The sequence below is a fragment of the Odontomachus brunneus genome, unplaced genomic scaffold (genome assembly GCF_010583005.1).
Source record: "Odontomachus brunneus isolate Ranch 3 - 2012 unplaced genomic scaffold, Obru_v1 Obru_scaffold_082, whole genome shotgun sequence".
In the NCBI taxonomy this organism is placed as follows: domain Eukaryota; kingdom Metazoa; phylum Arthropoda; class Insecta; order Hymenoptera; family Formicidae; genus Odontomachus; species Odontomachus brunneus.
The window spans coordinates 1,132,571-1,157,591 of record NW_022639532.1 but is presented as its reverse complement, the minus strand read 5'-3'; the positions used below and the strand labels follow the sequence as shown (position 1 = coordinate 1,157,591).

The 25,021-nt window shown below is 41.6% G+C and overlaps 1 protein-coding gene across 8 annotated transcripts in view; it reads right to left on the bottom strand.

The window, feature by feature from the left end:
* Positions 1-25,021, bottom strand: part of LOC116847740 (serine-rich adhesin for platelets-like) — a 74,971-nt gene that overhangs the window by 38,136 nt on the left and 11,814 nt on the right. For 3 of the 8 annotated variants that reach the window (XM_032823059.1, XM_032823056.1, XM_032823057.1), the window contains exons 4-8: positions 16,383-16,438; positions 14,781-14,862; positions 9,972-10,057; positions 8,556-8,712; positions 6,834-7,024 (exon numbers count right to left, since the gene is read on the bottom strand). In XM_032823059.1, the coding sequence (XP_032678950.1) occupies positions 6,834-7,024; positions 8,556-8,712; positions 9,972-10,057; positions 14,781-14,862; positions 16,383-16,438 (572 nt within the window). Of the gene's footprint in view, positions 1-6,833; positions 7,025-8,555; positions 8,713-9,971; positions 10,058-14,780; positions 14,863-16,382; positions 16,444-17,096; positions 18,563-25,021 lie in introns of those variants that run through there. The other 5 variants (XM_032823052.1, XM_032823055.1, XM_032823053.1 and 2 more) reach the window with 4 other exon arrangements.

The following is a 25,021-nucleotide window of genomic DNA, read 5'->3' as shown; positions in this document are numbered from 1 at the left end:
TCTCTCTCTCTCTCTCTCTCTCTCTCTCTCTCTCTCTCTCTCTCTCTCTCTCTCTCTGCCCGTCCACGCATCGCTATTCTCTTCCTCCTTCTGCGTGTTTTTTTTTCGTTTTGAAAGCGGGATACGTGGTCGGAACAGGAAACGCCATGGGAGAGTGAGCAATCGGTATTCCGTGGCTGTGTCACACACAGCGGAGCCGATGCCACCGCAGAGAGTGCGCGCTATAACGAGAGGAACTATAGCCGCGGCTATAGTTGCACCGAGGAGGAACGTTCAATCATGGGAATGCGCTTGAAATCGCGTACCCCTCTCTCCTCTCGGACCTGGTTGCCATCGTGCAAATTGACCGCGAGCCTAGCACGTTCCCGCACAAATTGTTATCCGCTTTTTCGCGGCCCGGAAAAACGGACGCCTCATTCGCGGGGATTTTCGCGCGCGCGACAGATATTCCATTTCAAATATTCCCTCAGTAATTGTTTGAAATTCAATTTTTACCAAATTTTTCCGATAATATTTCCAAAGTATGCAAATAAATTTCGAAAAATTGATTACTTCCATTTAGAATGGTGAGTGAGTCAAAATTGTCAGATGAATTGAGCTTCGTGGGAAAAATGTATAATAATGTATGCAAACCTTGGCACGTGAATTTACATCCCCTGCCGGACACTCAAAAAATTTAGTAACTATTTAGTAACATTTTGCGCTCGGCTGTGGTATGTCACGTTCTTACGTTATTAAAAAATAAATATTTCTTCTCAATGTTTCTTCTCTCTAAATGTTTTGGAGCGAATCTCCCTCAAAATGAGTATAAAGTAACGGTATTTTCATTGGAAACAAGAGTGCAAATATTATCACTCGAAATTGCAAGAACGAATGTTTCACTCAGAGTAGACTCTGACTATATAAATGAATATTTCAATCGATAAACATACTCCTCTGATAATTGATTGTATCAAATTCACTCTTTAACCACTCGGTGATCACTCCATTTTTCAAATGAAATTTCACTCCGAACGATTTAGAGGGCAGGATTAACTCGATGCGACGCGCGCAACATGTCCGCGAAGGTTACTCCATACTGGATCGTGATACAGTCGTTCTGTTAAGGCAAACATGTCATCGCTTGAGTTGTCCAATGCAAATGCCGTCGCGACGTGAAAAAATGTTACCGTTCCGGCCGGATGCGCATAGACATAAATACGGTCGCTGTAATACGGACGATATCGATTACGCACGAGCGAATCGATATCGGTGACTCGGATAACGGACACGAGATTACGAGATGCGCGAGATTGAACATGCGGTACTTCGGTGATGAAAATTTACCCGCGGGCCGCGCTATCGTTTCTCGCCGGTTTTTTCATTTGCACTATTAGATAACGATTAATATCCCGCACGGAAAAAGAATTTAGTCGAATGAAACAATTTCTGGTGAAATATAAACGATTTAGAAATTTCAATTGAAATTACCAGCATTCTGTTCCACTTAACTAGAAGTAACAGGCTCTTTTTAGTTGAACTATTTGGACTGGTGCAATGAGTGAAATAAATATATTTTGTTTTACTCTAACTTATTGCACCAATTCTAGATAGTTCAGCTAAAACGAACAGACATCTTCATAATTTAGATAGAATTCCGGTAACCCGGGTAGGAATTTAAAAGAGGGCTTGTAAAGGTTCTAGATAGTTTTTCCCCATTTCTGTCTAGGCGCCATTCAGGCAAGCCAGAATAGGCCCTGTACAGAGATGTAACGCTTTTGTAAGTCAGGGTCTGATTTGTAAATCTGACAAGGTCTGTTCTATATAGGCACGCCTATATAGACTCTATCTGGACGTGCCTAAGTAGAAAAAAATATTCTTTTATGTATGAATACGTACTATTTTTTTCTAATAGAAACTATTCGTAAAGGTTACAACGCTCGCTGATTTTATTTGAAAAGTTTAAATTATTTGATTCCAATGCTACATCACATTTAAAATTTTTCACTGACACTGGTGGGACTCGACTGGACCCTGCCTGAGGCATCTCTGGATTATGAATCTTTTGCCTTAGACACTTTTTCAATCGATATAAGCGTCTTATATTTTGTCCATATGTGTTGTGATTAACACAATAAAATAATTTTTTGATAATATAACTTAATAAAATGATATAATTTTAATAAAAATTATATTTTTCGTACTTTTATTGTTAATTTAACCCTTGGCTAATGAGATGAGATCTACAAAATCCCGCACTTCCATTTCGTTATTTTTAAATTTTTATAGTAAAATTTTTTTATTGTTAATTGTTATTAAATAAATAAATAAAGACATGAAAGACTATAAACTTTGAGTAATTATAAAGGAATACAATTAAAAGAAAGAGGAATTCACCTTATCATATAAGATTTTGTTAAATTAATTAAATTTATATATAAATATATAAATCAACGCTTATTATAAACGATTTCTGAAATATTTTAGTGAAAAGATTTTGATAAAATGTTTCACGAATATTTCTAAATTATTTCAATGTTATATTTCAATATAATTTCCAAGTTATCTTTTGGAAAGCTTGCTGTGGAACCCTATGTGGACCCGCCTTATTTGGAAGACTGTATTTTTGAGAACCAAAATCAGGTATTTTGGTTTTACTTCAAACTTATGTGAATTTTACTTCAGTCTAAGACTGTAAGCTAAAATTCTGTAAGACTTTAAACTATTTCAAGAATTGAATAAACGAGACCCTGACTGAATTATATAAATATATGTCTTGTTGTGTTGATGTCTACGGACATCCACATCTGTGCCTATTTTGGGCCTATTTACGAATTTTCCTTTAGAAATTCTTTTGCTTGGCCATATGTAGGCCTAACGATAGCAGAATTTATTAAGGATATCCCCAACAGCGTCTATTTAGGAAATTCTACTATTTTAGGGCTATTTAGGCCCTTTACAGACTTGGTATGCCCCGATAAAATCCTACCTGGGAACTCTGACTGGAATTTTTGAAACGTTTGTATTTCACTAGAACTTACAAGTAAACCTACCCAAAAGTTACACTCCAATTTCTTTCTAATTTAGCACAAATGTAGAAGTACAAAAAATGTTTAGGTTATATTTTTTATTTTGATCTACTTTGAGTTTCACAGGCAATTTATAGTTTTTTAATATTTTCATTCCTATCATCAACAAGTGAAACAAAAATATATAAGAAATAAAATTGAATATAAGATAGAGTTATTGGTTTGCTGATAATGAATATGAAGTCAAATGTGTAAAATTATTTGTATAAAGAATAAAATGTTTAAACAAAACATAAAAAGTTGAAAAAATTATTTATACAAATAATTTCTCGGTTTGGTGGAGATTCCAACCATGTTTGACTAATTTAACACAGATTTGAAATATTTCGGCTGAAATCTCGGCTAAAGAAATTTAGAATGGTTCGTGTCTCAGCTATACCGATTTTGTTAAAATTATTTAACTATATTCAATTTTATTTCTTATGCATTTTTGTTTCACTTGTTGATGGTAAGAGTGAGAACATTGTTTTTTTCATGAGAAATTAATGTATCCTTAAAGTTTTAAGAAAATCTATACTTTCTTATTTGAAGCATATTTTATTATTATAAATAAATATTCTGTTATACAGTACCGAATAATTATTTATCAATTTTTAGATATTTTCTCTGTCAGAATAATGAGTAATTGATTAAAAATTGATAAAAGTGATAAAAAAATGTTCTAATGTCTTAGAGTGTCATAATAATTAGTAAAAAGAATTTTAATAATTATATATTTGATTAACAATATTTATTTTTTTCGCTTTGTACTTTTTCACTATATAAATTTTTTTAAAAAATACATTAGTAACGTAATAACCAAAACTATACGCGCGTAAAGATTTATATAAACAAGCAAAATTTATAAAATAAAAATTGCGACATATGCCATGTGTTCATATAAAAATACACATGTTTATATTGTTCCACATGTTTGTACAAAAATAAACACGTTCTACTTTATCATGGTATGCAAAGAAAAATAAAGAGAAAAATTTGTATGAGACATGAAATACGAAATTATTAATACGAAGTTAAATTGGCAGATACAATTGAAAGACGAACAAACGCGGCAAAATAACAGGACCGCGTCTACTCCCGGAGAAAAGCGTTCAGATAGACGGTGACAGAAATAATTGAGCAAAGAGATGCTATAGCCTTGGCATGCAGCGGTGTACGCTAATGAAAAAGCAACGTTGCCCGAAATAGAATTCTGTATGCGTGCCAAAAAATGCGTTAGCCGTAGTAACTACGAGCTTTCAGAATACGCGTCGCGCATGAAATGCACCTCTCGGCTTTGAAGCGAGAGGAAACTGGAGCACCCCGGGTGCCCTGATCACGATCCCGAAGGAAAGTCCACAGAAGGGCGATACCAACTTTTCTCAAAGATCGCGGCCGGATGAACTTGCATGTACCACACGTTGTTGGATGTTTCGCGAGTGGCTATCGTCGGCGAAAGGCATTCATTTTCGGACCATTCACGACCGGCTCTCGTTAAAAGTGCCCCGTGTCAATAGCGTGCATTCATTCGCACCTGAAACGGTCCGCTGCTCGGCGAGCTCATGAATAAGTTGTCAGTGATTTCCTCGCCGGGCCGCTCGATCGCCGACGCATCTCACTATGACACCATTAAACTTTCCTTAAACCGTTAATAATTCGTGCGTTAATTATTGTTTATTTTTCATCCGTAACGCGCGTCGTCGTACGCAGACGAGGAACTATCGCCAAGTTTTAACAGGCTCGCTGGGAGAGGGGGAGGGATGAGCGACGAGACAGTCGTTGCGTTTCTCTGTTTATTAAATTAGGGAATTAGTAAACGGGGGGAACAACAGGCGGCCTTGCGCAAAAACACGAAACAATGGGAGACCGGCAGAATTTACCAAGGATTGCATCTTGAGAGCTCGCGAGATAGATGCCAGGCAGAAAAGGCAAAAGAGCAGGAGGAGGAGGAGGAGGGGGAGGGGAGGAGGAGAAGGAAGAGGAGGAGGAGGAGGAGGAGGAACACGAAGACGAACTCTTGTCGTGGTTGGCTCCTAAAACATCGAGCGCGAAAGCGACATGCTCTCTTGGTAGATACACCAGCAAGATACGAAAAAGAACGCGAAAGAAAATCTCACGCGACGCGATAAGAAAAATTCCCTCGCTCGGGGAGAAATTAAAGAAGCTAGAGGTACCAAGTACCAACTACTCGTGCTGAGCCGTCGCACTTCAGGTCTCTCCCTCTCTCTCTTCTTCGCCGCAAGTCCTTTTGCGCGCATCCCTCTCGTGGCATCACAGCATGTGCAAGGGAGAGAACAGAGAGGAAGAAAGAAGAGAGCAAGCGCTGAGAGAGGCTCGGAGAGAGAAAGAGACGTGAGGAATGGAGAAGCGAGGTCGTGAAATCCAGCGAGAGAAGAAAAGAAGAGAGAAAAGGAGGGATCAGGAGGAGGTAGCTCTGTCGGGACGCTGCATACCGAGGACTGGAAAACGCATTGTTTAGGCTGCACTCACACACACATACACGTACACCAGCTCAGGTGGGTGTGTCACGAGCGTGAAATACCGGCGAAGTGACTCCGTCGAGAGTGAGTCGGCCTGCACTCCTCACTTGGTGCTCGAGTCGCGCTGGGGATTTCAGCGGACTACTGTTTGAAAGAGATAGATAGATAGATAGATGGGGAGAAAGGAAGAGAGAAAGCGTATTTGATCTATCGACTAGAGACGCGCTTTTCTGCTGATCGATTCCACTCTGATTGCGCGGGCGGACTTGGTCGCGCTCTCCCACGTTGCATTTCAGATCAGCCCACTCGTTCATACTTGGTGCGATCGAGAAACCGAAATCGTATAATCGCTTGTGTTTCAGCGCTAGACTAGACGCCTGCTTCTACAAATTCGCTCGAATTGAATCGCCGCGATTCGAGAATAGCGCGCAGTTGCTTGCAACTGATTAAATAACAACGACGAAGTCCTCTATATATATAATTCAAAAGGTTTTATATATATATATATATATATATATATATATATAAACTCAGATTAAATTCTTACGTTAATGCTGACTGACGTGGGATGCACTAACGGACACGGTGGCACAGTTGTGAAACTCGGGAAATATAAAAGCCTGAAAAGTGGAACGCCACGTCGTAGCGCAGCCTCCATATCTCCCGGTAACTGAGAGTTCCAGCTGATTTTAAAAGATCGCGCTAAGTACGTTGATGGCGACATCCAACGGACGTCGGCCGAATTTATCCCGTCGTGGTAAAGCAGAGCGCAGACTTTAAAACTCGGATAACTCGAATAATATCGTCTTCTCGTTGTGAATAATTTTCTCTCTCCCTCCCCCTCCTTCTTTCTCTCGTAGAGGCACACTCCGCAGCGAGCAGCATCAAAGTCACGAATTAAAATTCAGATAGCTAAAGTAGCCGTTAAAGTGCGCGCGGCAATTAGTTGCGAAACTATATCTCGCCAACCTATAATACCACGTGCTCCCGCCAAGACCCACTCTCAATCATCCTGTTACACGCTCTTGGCGCGATATCGGTCATTAATTACGCGCCCGAATAAGTGAACGACGGTAATTAATGAGCGCTCCTGAGGACCAATAAAAACTTTTATACCGGCCTTTAGAGATATGATGCCGGGTATCCGTCGTTGAGCGCGGAAACGTCGAAATGTCAAATATAAGCGTCACACTAACACGAAGGCGAGCGATAGAACGTGCAAAGGGCGATCAAGCCGATCCAGAGATTTAAGGGACACGGAGCGTAAAGAGCTCCTTCGCTTACAGTTACAGTTCGATGTACTTGCCTGCAAATTGGTTCAGGATAGTCTCGCTCGTCCGGTGGATTCAGGAAATTGCCGTCGTTCACCGCCGAAGATGTCGATCCCCGCGGCGACCTCGGGCCGCCCTCCGGCTCGCCGATCAGCACTTCCGTCCGACCATTTTGGAAAGGGCTGCTCGCGCGACGTTCGCCGATTCTGCCGCTCTGCACCGGTTGCTGCAGGGGCAAATCAGCGCAGTTTTGCGTTTTTAGTGACGGTAATTTACAAGGTGTCCGACAGAGGGCGACACACTTACTCCCGTTTGTGTGTGTCGCACCCTTTGATCAATTTGCAACGCGAATTTCTCCTTAACGAAAATTTAATTAGACATCGCCTCGCTCGCGACTTTGTAACGTTTCGCTTCGGATGCCTTTGCTAACTGTAACCGGGTCACGAATTAAAATTCTGCCCGGCTGAGTCGAATTTAAATTGGACGAGCGATAAATTTTTCGTCGCATTCCTTCTGAGGCTCAAGCCAGAGCGCGCACGAGATATGACACCCATATGCTGACACTTTACGCCGATTTCATCCCTCATTTGACGATCAACATACGAGGAAATAATCACAAGAGAAGATATTATTTCACCGTTAATTCGGAGAAACAAATTCTGTAGAACGTGAATAACAACCTGAAAGCGCCTATTAACGTGTTCAACGTTGGCAATTAAACATGATAAACTACCGATGCCGATTTACTATTCCGGGAAACTGTTTAATAATTGCTTAAGAAATCCAACGGATGTTGCTTATGTAAGCGACGCGCTATCAGTACCGACACACACACCGATGTATTGTCGGAAGGAATGTAACCGGTACATGAACGATCAAGCACGCGGACAATTGCCTGGGGGAAAGAAAAACTTGGTCATGCTAACGTGAAGTTTGGTTTTAACCAGGCTTGCCAATAATTAATTCTTCATTATCGTGTTTAATCGACGATTAATATGAGCCAATTCAACTGCAGACTGCTTAATTGACAATTGACTTGAACAAATTCAATGGGAAACCGTTCGATTAACTATTCCTTTCAACGAATTCAATTAAAGACCGCTCAATTAATATGAGTGAAGAGAATTAAAAATCATTCAATTAATAATTGAACTTAGCAAATTCAATTAAACGGTCTTGGATTGAATCTGCCAAGTTCAATATTTCTTTATATAACTTTTTACGACTTTTCAATAAGTTAAAAAGACTTTAATCACACATCTAAGTTTACACATCTAAGTTTCATCTAAGTACACATCCTAGTCCATCAATTACTATACATATAACAATCATTAAAATCATTTTGGCTTGTTGAAAAATATGTAAAAATCGTAAAAAAGTATGTCACTATGCTGCAAAAAGTTAATTGAATTCGTTAAAATTAATCGTCGATTAAATTATTCTTCGACTGATTTTGCTCGTATTAATCGTCACAATGAATTAGATTGAGACATATTTGCTCAAGTCAATTACTGAGAAAAATTATATTGATACTTTTTCAACTCGGTTTTAAACGAACCAACGCGTATTGCTCAAAAGACGCAGAATTTGTGTGGCTCTTGTAACTCGAGTTTAGCTCTAAAAAGCAGAAGTTCCGTTTCCTTTAGCCAAAACTCACTGGTTCGTTCGTCACAAACAAACTTTGTGTTAACACGACCAAACTTTTTTCTCCGCGCAATATTCGAAGAGAAATAATACGAGAGATTTGCGCCACTAACCAAGAGGTTCGGCTCTTCAGCAGGGTGGCTGTGTTTTTCCAAAGTGTCCTTCCGCTCCTGCGAGGTGTTTTCCACTCGGATGTCCGCCTCTTTTCCTAGTCCTTTGGGGATCGTACCGTTGCTAAGTTTCGTGGAGAAAGCATTCGTCCCCAATTCCCTGAAACAATCAAGGCCAGGGCGAATTAACGAAGCCGCCGCGAATAAGTGATAATTATAAGACGGTCTGCTCCTCAGGACTCGCGCCTATTGCCGCTCAGGTCTCGAGAACTAAAAATGGGCCGCGCAAACGCGCCTACATTGTGAAAGGATATCAATCGCGACAATCGCAATTTGTCACATCCGGCTCGACGCCTCTTATAGGCATTGCGTGCGTTTTCCCGATTACAACAGCCACTGGAGGTTTATTACGCTTTGACAGGAGCATCCCCGGGAGATATTAAGTCTTCGGAAATTAATTACGAGCATTACGCCTGTGAAGCAACATTGCCCTACCATATCCTCAACGCAAATTATCCTTAATCTTGAATTGAAGCACGCGGACCGTAACAAAATAATGATGTCGTTTAAGTGGGAGTTTAAAAACGAGGAAATTCCATGCCGAGTCACAAGCGATTACATTACTGCTGATGTGATAATAATAATAATAATAATAATAATAATAATTTCTGCCTGTATACACAGGAAACAAGAATATGTTTCCATGGAAAATATCTTTATTTTCGACATGTTGATCTTCATTGAGATTACGTAGCGTTAAATGACGACAAGTTACTTTTAGGCGAGAATGCATTCTACATGATTCAACGAAGATAAACCTGTTTTCTTATTATTCAAAAATAATTTTCATTAATGAAAAGCACAAAATGCATTGCATTGACAATACGATGCTTCTAAATATGTGTTATAGGTTCTTCTATCCGCTTACAACCAATATGCTCAAATTAACAATCATTGTTTCATGTACAAGCGACGATACATACTTTTGTTAGAATTTTGAGATCTTGAATTTCAACAATGTTATAATTTTATTTGAATATTGCAACGGTCTCAGAAAAAATACGATTATTTTGATAATAATTATATATATATATATATATTTTTTTTCCGACAGTTTTAAAAATATATTCTCAATTCAATATTTTATGCCTTCCATCAAATAAAAATTGTTTTTGATTGAATAAGAACACGAGTTTCTCTTCATTGAAAAAAATCACATAAAATGTACTCTTGCAAGTAACTTATTTTTGTTTAATGCTATGTAATTTCGTTTGAAAATTAACGTGTCAACGATAAAGATATTTTTCAAACAAGAATAATGTCCTTTTTTTCGGCGCGCTTCACATTGTGCCGAAAGGCATAACCGGTTTGTCCTGTTAAAGATTGCAATAATGAGCACATAAAAACAATACAACTTACTTGTCCGCCAAAGTAAATGTAATTTGGTCATTCGTCACGTCTTTCGGAGCCGACTGTTCGCTCGTGGACGCCACTGCGTCGTTTATCTGAAACATACACCAGAAACGGCGTTGAATAGCACGTGATCTTTATCTGAATTTCATCCTTGAACGGCGTCAATTCACAAATTAGCGCAGGCTAATATCGCGATGGCGTATTTACATGCGGCGATGCGCACGTTGTCACGTTCGATAAACAAATTTCGCGAAGAGAGGAGCTACACCCCCGAGCGCGCGGTAAATTATACTTTTATTTGGTCACGCTGATTAAGAATTTAATCGAATGGAGAGCTACACCGCGCGATCACGTGACGGTAGTACGGCGTATTCAATTCAGTTTTATGAATAACGTGCGAAAGCACGTTCGCACGTGCTGCCGCATTTCTGCGCAATGTAGAAAAAAAAAAGGAAAAAAAGAAAAGACGCGATCGCGCGCATTTATTTTCACCTTCGACGCGTGACGCAAATCCCACGTATCGCGCGGCGACGCGTTTTGGCCATGTCGCTTTATGCTAATTCTTCAAGATATCGGATCCTTTCCAACTGAGCGCACTGATTTGTCACGGATTTGTCACGATAACACAATAAAAAATTAATCGCCAGCATTACACGTTACGTTGCGTAAGTGAAGCAACGCGAAACCGGTCGACCATGCTCAGCGATGAACACGCGACTAGTGAATGCGGGACAATGTCACAATGGTACCGTCTCACGAGACAAGAATACTAACGACTCTTCTTGCAATTAACTTTCCTCAGACACACACAACGACGCTGGCACTCTAATTACCTTCGCGCATCAAGACTTTCCTAGCAGCTTCACGGATCAATTTTTTTTTTAGGGATCCTTTCAAATTTGCTTGACAGTGTATTCATCGAGACGCGATCGATACGTGTGTGCAATCAGAAGAAGATTGACTATGCCGAAGGTGAGATAATTGAAGTCGAAGTTGGCACTATTCACACGTATCGAGAACGATTTCCGATGTCGGATATTCAATTCTAGCAGCCGAATTACTTTGACGGTTTTAACGGGAAACAAGAAGACGATAAATTGTGGAAATATTACAAAAAAGAATCGTTGGCTTTCTATTCTCTTTCTCTTCGAGAAATTAAAATGTTAAGTACACACAATTTACGAAGACGACTGAAGTGTACGACAGCGCCGTCGAATGTGTAAGCCTAGATTACGTGTAGATTATGCACGACACTCGTTCCTAGACGAGGGCTCGTCAACCTGAACGTCCTGAGCGTCTTGCACTCGATGCGCGATGCTGCGAAAAAATCGACGAAATGGCCGGACAATTTCCCGGCGAGTTAATCCGAGGTCCGTTATCTCCGTCCTTTCTATTCAAATGACTCATATATTAATATTAAATAAAGGCAACGGCACGCCCTTGCTCGACGACAACAAGCGGCGCGCCGCGGTATTGATACAACTTGCGATATCGAGGAGACTCGTTCGTTAACAGCCGTCGATTAGCGTTACGACATCTCCTAGCGGTTTCCGTTCGCGATGCGTTCCTCGTGGTATGCGAGTGAACGAGCGAACGAGCGAGCGAGCGTGCCCGTGCAAGATTTTAAACCCGCATGCCATATCGCAATCACGCGAAACGGTCCCGCATACTGCTCTAAAATATTCCAGCCGGAACGCGGTAAATAACGAACGATGTGCGGAGCTTCTATCCTGGCGAGCCGGTCGCCAAACGAGCGAGCACGTCTACGGCATAATTTGTTAATGCGCCATACTGAAAAATTATTTTAGTAGAGTGAAGGCACCAAAAGCGACATAGCGACTTTATTTTTGGATGTTATGTCTTAATATAAAGCTCAAAATATAAATGTAAATATATATACATGTAGTTGGAAGTACCTTCTATCAGATAATATCACATTTTTACTGAAAACACGGTAAATAACGAACGATGTGCGGAGCTTCTATCCTGGCGAGCCGGTCGCCAAATGAGCGAGCGCGTCTACGTACGGCATAATTTGTTAATGCGCCATACTGAAAAATTATTTTAGTAGAGTGAAGGCACCAAAAGCGACATAGCGACTTTATTTTTGGATGTTATGTCTTAATATAAAGCTCAAAATATAAATGTAAATATATATACATGTAGTTGGAAGTACCTTCTATCAGATAATATATCACATTTTTACTGAAATTGTTTCTAGATTTAAAACAAAAAATGTTTTCGTAAAACGCACGAAAATGGAGTTCAAAGAAAATAGGTGCCAAAAGCGACATACCTATTAGAATTTATATAACATGTCGCATATATGATAATATTTGATAATAAATAACTCATTAATGCGTTGAATAATATTTATTTATTCAAAATATAATGTTATAAAAGGGAAATATAATTCAAAAAATAAGAAAAAGGGGCAATTCGAGTTCAAGCACAGGACTAATAGTGCTATGTACCATATGGGGAAATATAATTAAATAAATACATATCTTTTTCCATTTTTTGCATTTTCTCACATATTTTACATGTTATATTTTTAAACTAAATAAAATTTAACTTTACAATAAACAAATGTCACGTCACAATGGGAGGTTATTAATCAAGTTATGTTAGTCACAGAGTATCGCATACTGTAGGTACGTCACTTTAAGACACATTCTCATAAAAATTTTCAAGTTATACAGTAAAAAAGTGATGAAAGTAAAAATATTTAAAAAATATTTAAAAAATATTTTTACAAAAACCAAATGCATGTAGAACTTAATATTGAACAAAATGATAATTATCGCTATTTAGTCTACGTAATTCGACAATAAAAATCATACAAGTAAAACTTGCGAATTTTTAAAATTCGATATTTGCTAATTTAGCATATAAAGGAACAAGAAATATATCAAGTATGCATTTTTTATGACTTAACTGATAGAACGGATTACGTTTATCGGATTAGTTTGGATAAAATACAACATTTAATATATGAGATATAGAGGTATGTCGCTTTTGGCTACTTTCCTCTATGTGAGGACCGACAAGAGCCCTGCTCCCCGGACATTCTGTCCAGTGCAATGGAAATGAAAATTCCACAATATCCTAATGTGTCGTGAAACGTTGGGTTTCTATACAGAAAGAAAAATATTTTTATTTGGAGAATATTTTTATTGTTGACATTTTAAAAATAAGATTAATGTTAAGATGAGATTATATGATGTTGAATAAAGATAAATTCAATCAAGATAAATACAGTCGAATTAACACAATCATTTTCTCACATATAACCAACAATATTGATATTTTTGCTTATATATGAGAAAATGATTGTGTTAATTCGACTATATTCGTCTTGATTGGAGACTAATTAATCTTTGTACAACGTCATACAATCTCATTTTAACATCAATCTTATTTTTAAATTTTTAAAATTTTTAACTATACTATAACGCGACTACAACGTATATTCCGATGTAAATTCATCATCAGTTTAAGATATGCAATAGCTCAAATGTATATGGAGCAACTTAAACAATCGCGCAGTGTCTCTTTAAGAATCAATAGATGAGATGGAAATTATTAGAGCGGCGTTATATCGATAAGGACTCTCTAGGACCCTGCGAGAAATATAGGCTACGTAAACGACACATCCCGCTCCCTGATTTCAACCCCTTGATACTTCCTGATACTTTTGATACCACTTCATACATTTAACCCGGGCGGAGCTTAAGCTAGTTTTTACTGTAAAATTCTCTCGGTGTATTGCACTGAAATATCTGTGAATAGAGTCTTATTGATCCCTTTGCGTTTTAATTAACTACTTGTAAAGCCTTGTTTAATATTAATGATCCCAACGTCAGACGAAATCTCCTTTCGGATTGCGGAAAACGATCTATGCTCATGCCAATCCCGCCAAAGTTGATCAAAGTTAACCGGGCCTTCGCCAAAGTGCCAGTGCTTTCGGACAACGTGTCGGATAACACCAATACTCGAGGCAGATATCGGGTATCGATACCTTTCGAGCAACCTTACACCGCGAATGTCGCGTTCGCGCAATGCCGTTCCTCTTTCCGTGGCGATTTCCTCCCGGCGATGATGACACGACGCCTCTGCCAGGCCGTCTGAGAGCGCGGGGGCGTCATCGGCGACCCGCTGTAACTCGTTATTGCGTAATCGAGAGATGTCGGGCTTTCGGAGAAGCGCGAGCGACTGCAGCAACGATCGCCAAGACACGCAGCGCGCTCTCGTACGTACGCAAGGCTGCGTATAATCGTCGCGAGCTCACCTCTCACTCCGCCAGTTTGCTTTTGCATACCACATTTCATAAGCAGCCTCCGTAGCGATCTCGCTCGCGGCCGATCGATTCATTTGCACGCCGCGCATCGTCGCGCTCAGCAATTCTGACGGAATCCCGCGGTCGCGAGAGGAATAAAAATCTTGTTGGAGGACAAGCGCGAAGAACGCGCGATGTCCTTAGACGAGCTCCATCGGCTTTTATTTATGCGCGATCGAGTTTATAGATTGTAATTTCCGTCGCTCTGGCGACAGAATTGAGGCTGCTCCAAGGTCTCGGTTGAATTTATGACGAATGTTCGGATACTATATTGATGAAAATGTTCAACCGGAAAAGGAACACATTGTCATCGCGCAGAGCAACGGTGAATCTCGATCCAGCTTTGAAAAGTGCAAAAGGTCTTTCGTTCGTTTCGACGCGGTGAGGTATTGCGAGATTGCGTCTCGTCGGTCGAATCTTTGGAATCGCGTTATGAACGGACGATTTCATTAATTGCGTCTCGATTACTCACGTACCTGCTGGTGCAAAATGGCCTCGATGTCGCGCGGCTGGATCTTCTTCAGAGTCGTCAGTTTCTGCAGTCTCTCTCTCGCCCTACTGCGAACAGAGAAAATGTCGGTTTGAAAAGCTGTCGCGTTTATCCTCCGGGAAGACGAACGAGACACTAAAGCGAGTCCCGACAGTCATTCTCATCGCATCCGTGAATCTAATGTTACTATTCGCCGCTTCAGCCTCTCTCGGAAACGCGATGCTATTCCGTTGAAAATCTTTTGCGAGATCTAATTCGTGACAAGCGATCATCCGTTCCTATTAAAAGGTACATCTGAAAAAATAACTCTAGTTGTACTCTGTAACTGTAGCAAGATGTTATTTTTAGTAATTTCGTGTTCTAAGCGAAAACTATTACCGAGAGAATATTCATCTTTCGATATTCTTAACCTTTTGAATTCAGATGCAAGGGTACAGCAATATTCGTCAAAATTTTACTGTTTGGAGCATCCACACTTGTGTAATAGCTGCGGAACTTTTGGATCAGGCAAATATTACGCTAACTGATAGCTTGAGATTTTACATAAAAAATTTGTTCTTCGTTTCCATCACATATTATGCAATACTCCTATTTACTTTGCACGTATTGCGTAAAAGCATTTATAATTCTGTGTAATTAATACGACGTAAACTTTGCAGAAAAATGTCAGTATACTGTCGGTAAAGTTTTCAACAATTTTCTTAGTTGAAAAAAGAAACACGATCGAGCGATGCAATCTTACCGCGGCCGTGACAGATCACACATTGTAACGATCGAAGCGAATGAGTCCCGCGAGTCCGTGAGGAGAAAAGAGATCACAATGCAAAAACGAGAATGTTATAGCGCGTGAGAAACAAGCGCGCGCGCGCGCGCGCGCGATATATTTACGACACGCTTTGTGCGTCTCTCAACGAGTCGTATTGTATTGCTGATATCAGCTGCGAGCACCCCAACAACGTTCGACGCCGCCCTACGGAAGATAACGCTCGTCCAGATCAATATTTCGAACGGCGGCGAGGACTAATACGATGAAGGAAAAAAGAAAATGAACTTCCTGATTTCGCGATATCTCATCACGGACTGTCGTTATCGGCTCGGTTGGGACGCGTGCTTTCGAGCGATCCACGTGACATTTAGATGACGCATTCTCCCGTTTTCCATCAAAAACACATTCGCCCGCTGGACATTACCGCCTTTTATATGACGTTTAATCGATATATACGATTCCGCCCCGCGACAGGAATGTATTTACTGAAAGCAGAGCATTAGACTTCTCTCCCTCTAATATATACACGAAATAATCGTCATGAAAAAATTTTCATTTTTTTCCTTCATTTTCTGAATCTAGTTATCGCTATTCTGTATATATAAAAAAAATTTCGTACATTATTGTATCTTTTCATAAACTATTGCACTGTTCTCAAAGGGCTTGCCAAATAAACGCTTTTCTCTCTCTTTTTCTCTCCCTTCCCCACTCTCCCTTCTTTCTCTCGCCTTGTACCCGGCCTCGTTGTATCGCGCAAATTGCACACGCTACAACACATTCTCAGGATGTTTCCACCTTAGCCGGGTACGCTCATTATCTCACCTTTCGACGGCGATAACCCAGGCGTCTCGTATCCGCCCAACGCTTGGCCCGTCCAGCTTTTCTGTCGAGAATTTACGAAGAATTAATTAGGCAAATTTATCGCATATTTAGTGTGCGTCAAAGGACCCATTAACAGGCCGTGGTTATAGCTAATGGCGGCGGCGGCGGCGGCGGCGGCGGCAGTGGCGGCCGTAACGGAGAGGAGAGCAGAAGTAAATGAAGCGCGTCTCTCGTGAGCCTGACAAATTCCCTGCCTCTCTCTCTCTCTCTCTCTCTCTCTCTCTCTCTCTCTCTCTTTCTCATTCGCTCAGCCGCGTGTTTCCATTAATTTAATATCCCCTCTCGTCCCCGGAGTTTCCCTTTTTCTTCTCGCGCAGGAGGCGACTTGGTGCGCGCGCGAGCATTTTTATTATTTCGCGACGGTTTCCCCGCAATTTAACGGTCATGCCCCTCAAAGGGCACGGCGAGACACGTTTCCGCGCGAGTTCAACCCCGTGCAACAACAGCAGCATGAGCAGCAGCAAGCAATACCTAGCCCGTGCATACTGCGAAAACTTTGCGCGCGCGCGCGCATATACAATACACCCGTATTGTCCTCGTAATTTTTTGCCCGCCGGTTATTTATATCGTCCCTTAGCGGGGAATAACGCGAACCTACCGCGTATCAACCCACTTTTCTATAAAAAAAGAATAAACTGATCGATCGTCGGCTACCGTTCTTAGTGCGGGACGCGTCTTCCTCGGCTTCCTCGTCGTCGATGAATTTTATAGTCGACAGATCAAAATGCTTCCCCACGTCGTCGGGCCGCGCCTCGTAATTCAACAGCTCCGTGAATTTCGGCGGGTCGTCCACGGTCGACTCGTCCGCCACGATCGACCGGCCATCGGGGCCCGAGGTGCGCGACGTGCAGCCACAGAAGATCAACTTGCGGAAGAATTTCGACATGTCCCCACGAGGGAGAGGCGGCAATTTAGCCAACTGATTTGAATTCACCAGCTGAACCGTCGGTCACTCCGCGCGTCGAGCCACGCGGCGCTTTATTTAATCGGCATTGAACCGCATTGATTTAGACTTATTCTTAACCGCGCGCTATTAATAACGACACACGCTGTAATAATGCGACTAGAAATATCTACTTTTTTTATGCGAATTTGATTTCGCGCGCGAGAGACTCTACGGCCGAGAAATCGCGGTTTGCCCGCCGTCCGTGTCCACGGCGAAATGTTTCTCCGCTAATTGGCCGAATGTGAATCTTTCTTTCGCGCACTACCACACAAGGATTCTTTCCGTTACACGGCGACGCTCAGACGACTAACAGTCGTCGTGCAATCCGCGCAAATTCGTCGAATTGGTTGTGACCGACGGAGCCGTTAATGATAGCCGCTAGTTGATCTCGAGTACCGTACATCCGAGCACCGAATGAGAGGCGCTCTATGAGAAAACTTTTCCGAAAGACGTCGGTATTCGCGTGCACGTGTCACGAAACTAGAAAATAAACTCTCCGCCCGCGGCCGACGACTGAGAATGGATAGCACAGACGCATTCACGAAGGAGTTTATATTTGGAACTACTCGCTGGCACAGACGATAAAAATTGACAGAGGGAGTGAGAGAGAGAAAGCGCCCGCCAGTTCAACGCACTTAACGCAGGGCACGAACAAAGACGGAATATCTCGCGAAGGTATTCGCCGCCAAAGTCTCGACAATTTTCACAAAGGCCGGTGAAATAAACGCCAGCGCGATCGATGTGTCGGAGCGTCCTCAGATTCCTGAAATGCTGCTGGACCGTCTCCTCGCAAATCGTTTCATTCTTTTCGCCGCGAGCTGACGCGAACCCCGACCTGGTTTCTTCGCAATCCGCTTTTGGTGCGAGTGGAGAAGCTGATTAAATGTACGTCTGCGACAGGTTTTTACGGCTGACGAGCATTTTTTACGGCTGACGAGAATTCGCGAACAAGAGAGTTCCGATTTAATTCCGCGTTTACTTTCGGTTTGTTTCAAAATATACAGGAGAGACCTAGTTTCTCCTCCGTAATTTTTGTGGGAACATAGAACGGATTGAACGATGCATGACAAAAGTCCGTTCTGTGATATTCGCAACAATAGTCGAGATATTAATTAAAGAAGATTGGTGAATAATCACGCGCGATATGGTAGATGATCTGTAGTGGCGCTGTCTGCCGTTGTATATACTTATATATTAGATTAAACTGAATAAAAATATTCTCTACCATTTTACAAATGACCACATAGATTTTTAGACATTAAGTAAGGAAGATTTGTGCATTATCGCGCAATCATGTTAAAATTTTCTTTCATAGCTTTTATATTTATCTCAATCTGTTCTATGTTCTTATTTAAAATTGCGGAAGAGAGTCTGGGACACCCTGTATAACGACGATGAGAATAATTATTAATCAAACGTAAATCTCTTTCTCTCTCTCTCTCTCTTTCTCTCCAATCTCCTTGGGCGAGACGGATTTGGCGTCTCCGCGATGTGAAGAGCAATTAATGCACAATGCGCGATTCATTGAATCAAATTAGACTTCGAGCAAATTATGCAAGAATGATCCAACCTACAAAATTATGACTTCTGAGTTTTTGTTATCAATAGGTAGTTCATACGTTTTTCTATATAAAACAAAAAAGACCCGAGTTTTATGAACGCCTGAAGTTAAGAAGTTAATTAAGAAAGTTTTTATTTTCTATTAGCCATTTTTTGCTTTTTGCGTTCTATTTTTACTTACTTTTTTAAGGGTTAAACTTCTCAATGAATATCTTAAAAGAGAAGAAAATCGATCGTGCTTGACTTCTTGAATGATTTCTTTGAAGAAACTCGTCAGTGTTACTCTGTACTTTTTTAGTCATATATTGACATTTCATCTTCATTTTTCTCGAAACGTACTTCACATGGGTTGTGGATAACTCTTGCATAACTACGGCTAATTAATTCCAACGAACTCCTTTTATTCCTCACGCGTTCGCAGTTCAGCGGTTCGCGAGGAGCATTTTCGAGATCAAAAACGGATTCTCGCACGGCGGCTGTTGCCAGTTCTGGACAAAGGAATTAACGTGACAAGATAATGAGGAAACGCATGTTAAAGAAGAAGATTGCGCGTCACGTTAATTTTGCGGTTTATTCATTGTTAGGGCAAAAGAAAATTTTGAGCGTACATTTTCAAGAGCTGCTGGTCCCTCGCTCTGCTGGTGAGAAATGCAGCTCGGCAGGTCCGTAATTTTCAATATAAAATTGAAGCGCACGTGGCGCGTGTATGTACTTCGCACTTTGTTGTTTCTCAAACGTACGTGAGCGTGCGCCGCGATTGCATATCAGCTGAAACGCTCTAGGCCAAGTCTCCGTGAAACACTCCACGTCACTACCTGCTACAATCATTGCCTTAAAGCCTTTTGTGCGCCGCCGAACGACAGGCAGAGACATGCATGGAGTGTGTATGTGTGTGCATATCGCAGAAAATTCAGGCCACTCCTCCGTTCCTTTTCAAAATGTTCTGGCGCGACTCCAGAAGGTATTGAAACATGGCTCGGTAATTCGGCGAAAGTGTGTTTTCATCACGAAAACACCCATTTCGTATTCCTCGGCGTTTCAGTCGCGTCGTGAAACGATCTTGACAGCCACGAGCTGTCCTATGAATGCCGTGTGCGCGATGCCGGGGCTTTGCCGAATTTGCCTTTGGACGAGCGAAACTCCGCGAGATTTTGCCGTGCAAAGTCGAGGGACCCGGCGGACCGCGGAATATCGCTCGGAGGGAACGACTCGTTGCGCACGTTGAAATCGCGAAACCGCGACAGGAGGAAGAGAACTCGCAACATTCGCGCACAGACGCAGGAATAAATAAAATGCGAATATCCCCATAGGTATTACCAGCGCGCCCCGATATTGTATTACTGCATAATTACGGTGCGGCCGCGGCATTACTATCACTTTATCAACGTGCAAATTAATTATGTGCAAATTAACAACGCAATTAATATGTACGTAATTAATGTGCAAATTCCTCGTCGGCGGCCACGATTCTCATTTGAGGCGGCGGGCGCGAGAGCAGTCTCATTTTCGTAGCGTGTTTGCGATGAATGCGACATCCGTACACGGCGAACAGAATGCAGAGTCAAATCGCATTTGGCGTTAAATACGGCGCACAATGAAGGCGTGGCGAATGCGAGCCGAAGAGAATCTGCAAAGGTAGAACGGACGGAGGGGCGCACGCTACTTGTTCGCAAATTCGGCGACGCGATAAATTCAAATCAAGCAAATTCAGTTCTGCCTTGATATCAACGTCGGGGTTTGGAGTCCCCTTAATGATCCGGAGGTGTCTACTTCGTTGGAACGGTAACTAGATGCACACGCCGTACGCGCACGTGAGTACAAGCGCGGCATCAATCCACACCGCGTTACGTCAAGTACGCTCCACACAAGTGCGTAAGCTGAAACGCTTTTCGAAAGATAACCCGAGCTGTTCGATGGCCGAACAACAGCTAACTTGCAAATGATTAACGCCATGCGGGAGCGGAGAAAGTGAAGAGAAACAAAAAACTAGAGATACGCTAACGGAAGTTATCGTTTGAAAGCGAGGAGCAGTGTTAGAGACACTGAAGATTAAAATGTCGCTTTCCTAAAGAAATCGGCAAGTCATCGTCAAAATTAATCAATCGTCATATACTGAGAGAAAAAGAATATATTTAAAATAGAGCAAATATTTATTTGGCACACTAACTGGTACACTAACAACATATTCACTTGTACTAATATAAAATATTTTTCAAACAAGATGTTCATTTCCTTGGTACCTTAAAAAAATCTTAGTTTTTCACAAATGCAATTATTTATTCTATCCGAGTGAAAGAATTTAGATTTAAGTAAATATGTTATATCTCCTGCCGAGTAAATATTTACTATTTCTTTTTCTCTATATATATATATATATATATATATATATATATATATATATAAAATCATAAATAATTTCATCGATTGATAAAATTAATCAAACCCTGATTACACGCACAACGTAGCCGAGTAAACAAGAAACAAGACGCCTGGCGATGTTCGGACATTTAATGTATGGGTTTGACTATTTTGACTCTATGCCGCGACACGCTCGAACCTATGTGTTTTATTGATAAGTTTTAAATGGAAGATAATATTTGATAGTCACGATTAAAACTACGAAAGATGAAGTTAATACGCGTCGATTCCAACGGCCAAAGTCAATTTTGATAATTAAGAGACGTAAATAACACGATGAATCTTCACTGTTAGTCATCTCTAGAAACAGGAAAATTGTATACATTGTAATTTGCATCGTTCGAAGAAAGAATTAGTCAATCGCTTATTTTTTCATTGTCCTCTTTCTTCATTAATAATTCACCTAAAAAAAATAACTCCACTAGCAAGGTGCTATTTCTTATAATCCCATATTTTAAGCAAAAACTTTTACCGAAAGAGTATTCCTCTTCTAATAAAGTGAACCATTAATCTGCTGGATATTATTCCGACTCTTTTCCTTTTGCATCAAGAGGAATATGCTTACGTGAAACAGAATGCTCTCTTATAAGCTTATAAGCTTCTCTAAGAAATTTCTATTAAGAGCACAAGGCTTGTAGACAAAAGACGAAATTCCTCTAATTTTAAGAATATTGCGCTCAGAATATTTTACTTTCGGAGAATCCTCTTGAGGTCATATACAGGGTGCTTAAAAAAAAATGTTAACACTAACATAAACTTATATAAACTTCTACTTCGTATAAGTATTAACATTTTTTTTAAGCAAACTTTTCGAATAAATATTAACGTTCTTTGGAAACACCTTGAATATTTCATTAGGAATGAGATTATATTTTTGTAGGTGAATCATTTCTGTCGCGTTTCTCGTGTATTTTTGCCGCATTAACTCTTCCACTCTTTGCTTCAGAGCGCGTTCAAATTTAAATATGAAACAACCGAGTGTGAAATAGCATTTATTTAGCGTCTCCGCGAATAACGTGAAACGGCTGGCAAATTGTCGGAACGAAAGGCATCGGTCAAAATTATTGGAGGTAATAGAGAAAAAGAGAGAGAGAGAGAGAGAGAGAGAAACAACACAATCGCTAACGGTTCGCTAACTTTTACGAGCGCGATAACTGTTTCCCGAGATGTAACTACATTGAATTCGAGATAGCGATCTTGGCGTGTGACTGTCAGCCAAATTCTCCAGGGAAACTATGCGCACTATTTGGCATTGTATTCCTGGTCCAATACGTCGAATATGCGATATAATTACATCAATACGAAGCGATACGTCTAAATATCCGTTGGCACATGGAACGATGAATTTTTTATGTCAAATCAATCTCAGAGTAATTCGCGCGCGTAAAAAGTAACGCTCTCTTTTCCAGGAATTGTCACTATTACTCGCAGAGAGAATCCAATTAATTTTCACAGAGTACGCGCTCACAAATCATCGATGGTTACTTCAGACACGACGAAGAATAAAAATCCACGAACGATTACATGACACTTATTTAACGCGTTACATCATCGCGCGATGTTTCGCGAGGCCTGTGGAATGCCTACGTAAGACCCGCTCGCGATGCACGTAAAGTATGTTTCCGCGACACAATAAAAAGAAAAAAGAAATCGCTGATGTCAACTCGTGTACGGCCAACTTTCCTTCGAATATGCATTTTTTCGATCGCGTGTATCCCGCGCGATACCCTGACTCGCGCGCGCGCGCGCGCGAAATTGATTGACATTATTTAATCCCGGTTTTGCCGAATCCCAGATAATACGATCCGTGTGAGCTTCGTGTGTGACAGAATACATTCTCGCGCCTGGCGAGTCCGCTAAAAGAATCCATTTTCGAGAGATATCCCGACGAAATCCGGGCCGCGGATGTAATAACGATCGTAGGGACGACTCGTTAGTCGCGCGTTACCGCGCAAAAAGGAATTTTGCAGCATACGTCTCACTTTTTCCCTACGTGTCCTACGTGTCTGATCCGCCGGCGATTGGAATTCAACAGGTTGGGACGAGAAACAATTTAACGCGCGTCATGGGAGGAAAGTGTGTGCGCGAGACGATTTAAGTGATCGCGCCTAATTTATACGTCGACGGCCGATCTGCTCTCCCGGGTCGCTCGATCTCTGCCGCGTGCCTATCGCGTTCTCGCACGCGAGAAGCGCACCGGCACGCGTCTACAGGGTGCCCGGAGAAAAGTGCGACAAGACAAACAACGGGGATACCATTCGAGCTCGATCTCGCGAATATTCGTGCTCTGGTTACTTGTTGCGACCACAGTTCCCTGTGTTAAGCGTCTCGGCGATGGAGCCTCAAAGTAGGAACTTGTTGAGTCAACGCCCTGCGAAACTAACGAGAAAGATAAGATTGTCCGGCCCGTGCACATTTCCGGCGCGCAGTTGGTCGAAATCTTCTTTAATCCCGACGTCAAGTCGCACGACATGTTGCGCTTAGAATATTTTCCTCTTGGAAGAAGAGTAAGAGGACTCCGCTGAAGATACGAAATTGTGTCGTTCTGGATGAAGAGATGCCGATCTCTCATCGCGGAAGCGATAAACATTCCCCGTCATTTTTCCCGCACACCCTGTTCCTCGTACACCCTGTATACTCGCTCCGGTGTTTCTGCCACATTCGGTCGACTGCCTCCGCGCCTCGTGCTCGCAAACCCGTGCCTCTTGTCTTATATCAGCGCGCCGGCTTAACACATCTCCCGTTTCCTACTCTTCTCCGTCACGTCCACGTTCGAGAACACATCACGGCGCGGCGCGGCGCAGCGCTTCCTCGTTTCCTGACGGCCGTGTCGGTGTACATCCAGAAGCACGCGGATACGCCCACTACCACGACAATACATCTGTCTGACACGCACCGTGCGCAGCCGTGCGATTGTTAGCCTCTATCGGGGGAAAAAAAAACATTCCGTATTATTCGCGGTAACGCACGTACGCACACGGAAGGCGGATGTGCGGATGTTGGCCGACATAAAAATCGCGCGGAATACGCGCGAGCAATTCACGAGAGCTCTTTCATTTTTGATCCTCTCGGACTCGCTCTACTCGCGAGCAAGAAAAAATTCGGGGATTCGTTGCAGCTTGTCGCCCCACCTTGAACATTTTCGGATAAACATTTCCGGACAGATCCGATGAGTTTGTGCGTTCACGCCAAAAAGAAAAGCTACGGGAAAAAAGGCCATTTTGCATAACGGATACCGGCTCTCTGAAAGGATTAACGAAATCCAGGACCGATGAGGTGCGACATGACGTTGACCGATGAGACTAGAACATGACACGCAGGCTTCACGCCTCTGAGCATGTATCATTATAGATATTTCCTAGTCATTCTTGACTCTTTTTTTTTCGAGAGCGCAAGAAACATTTCGTAAAAGTGTCGTGTGAGTCGAGAGACGAGCAGAAATAGGACTTTACGTGCGAGATAAAATACTAGGACACCTCCTAGTATTGTGTGCGAATTCATATTGGATTAAGGGACTAATGTAAAATGTAAACCGCATTAACGCGGACTTTTTAATTATCGGTGATGAGAAATAAAAAGGAGAAGACGCCCCATATGAAGGGGGTTAAATAATTACTCTCTCTCTCTCTCTCTCTCTCTCTCTCTCTCTCTCTCT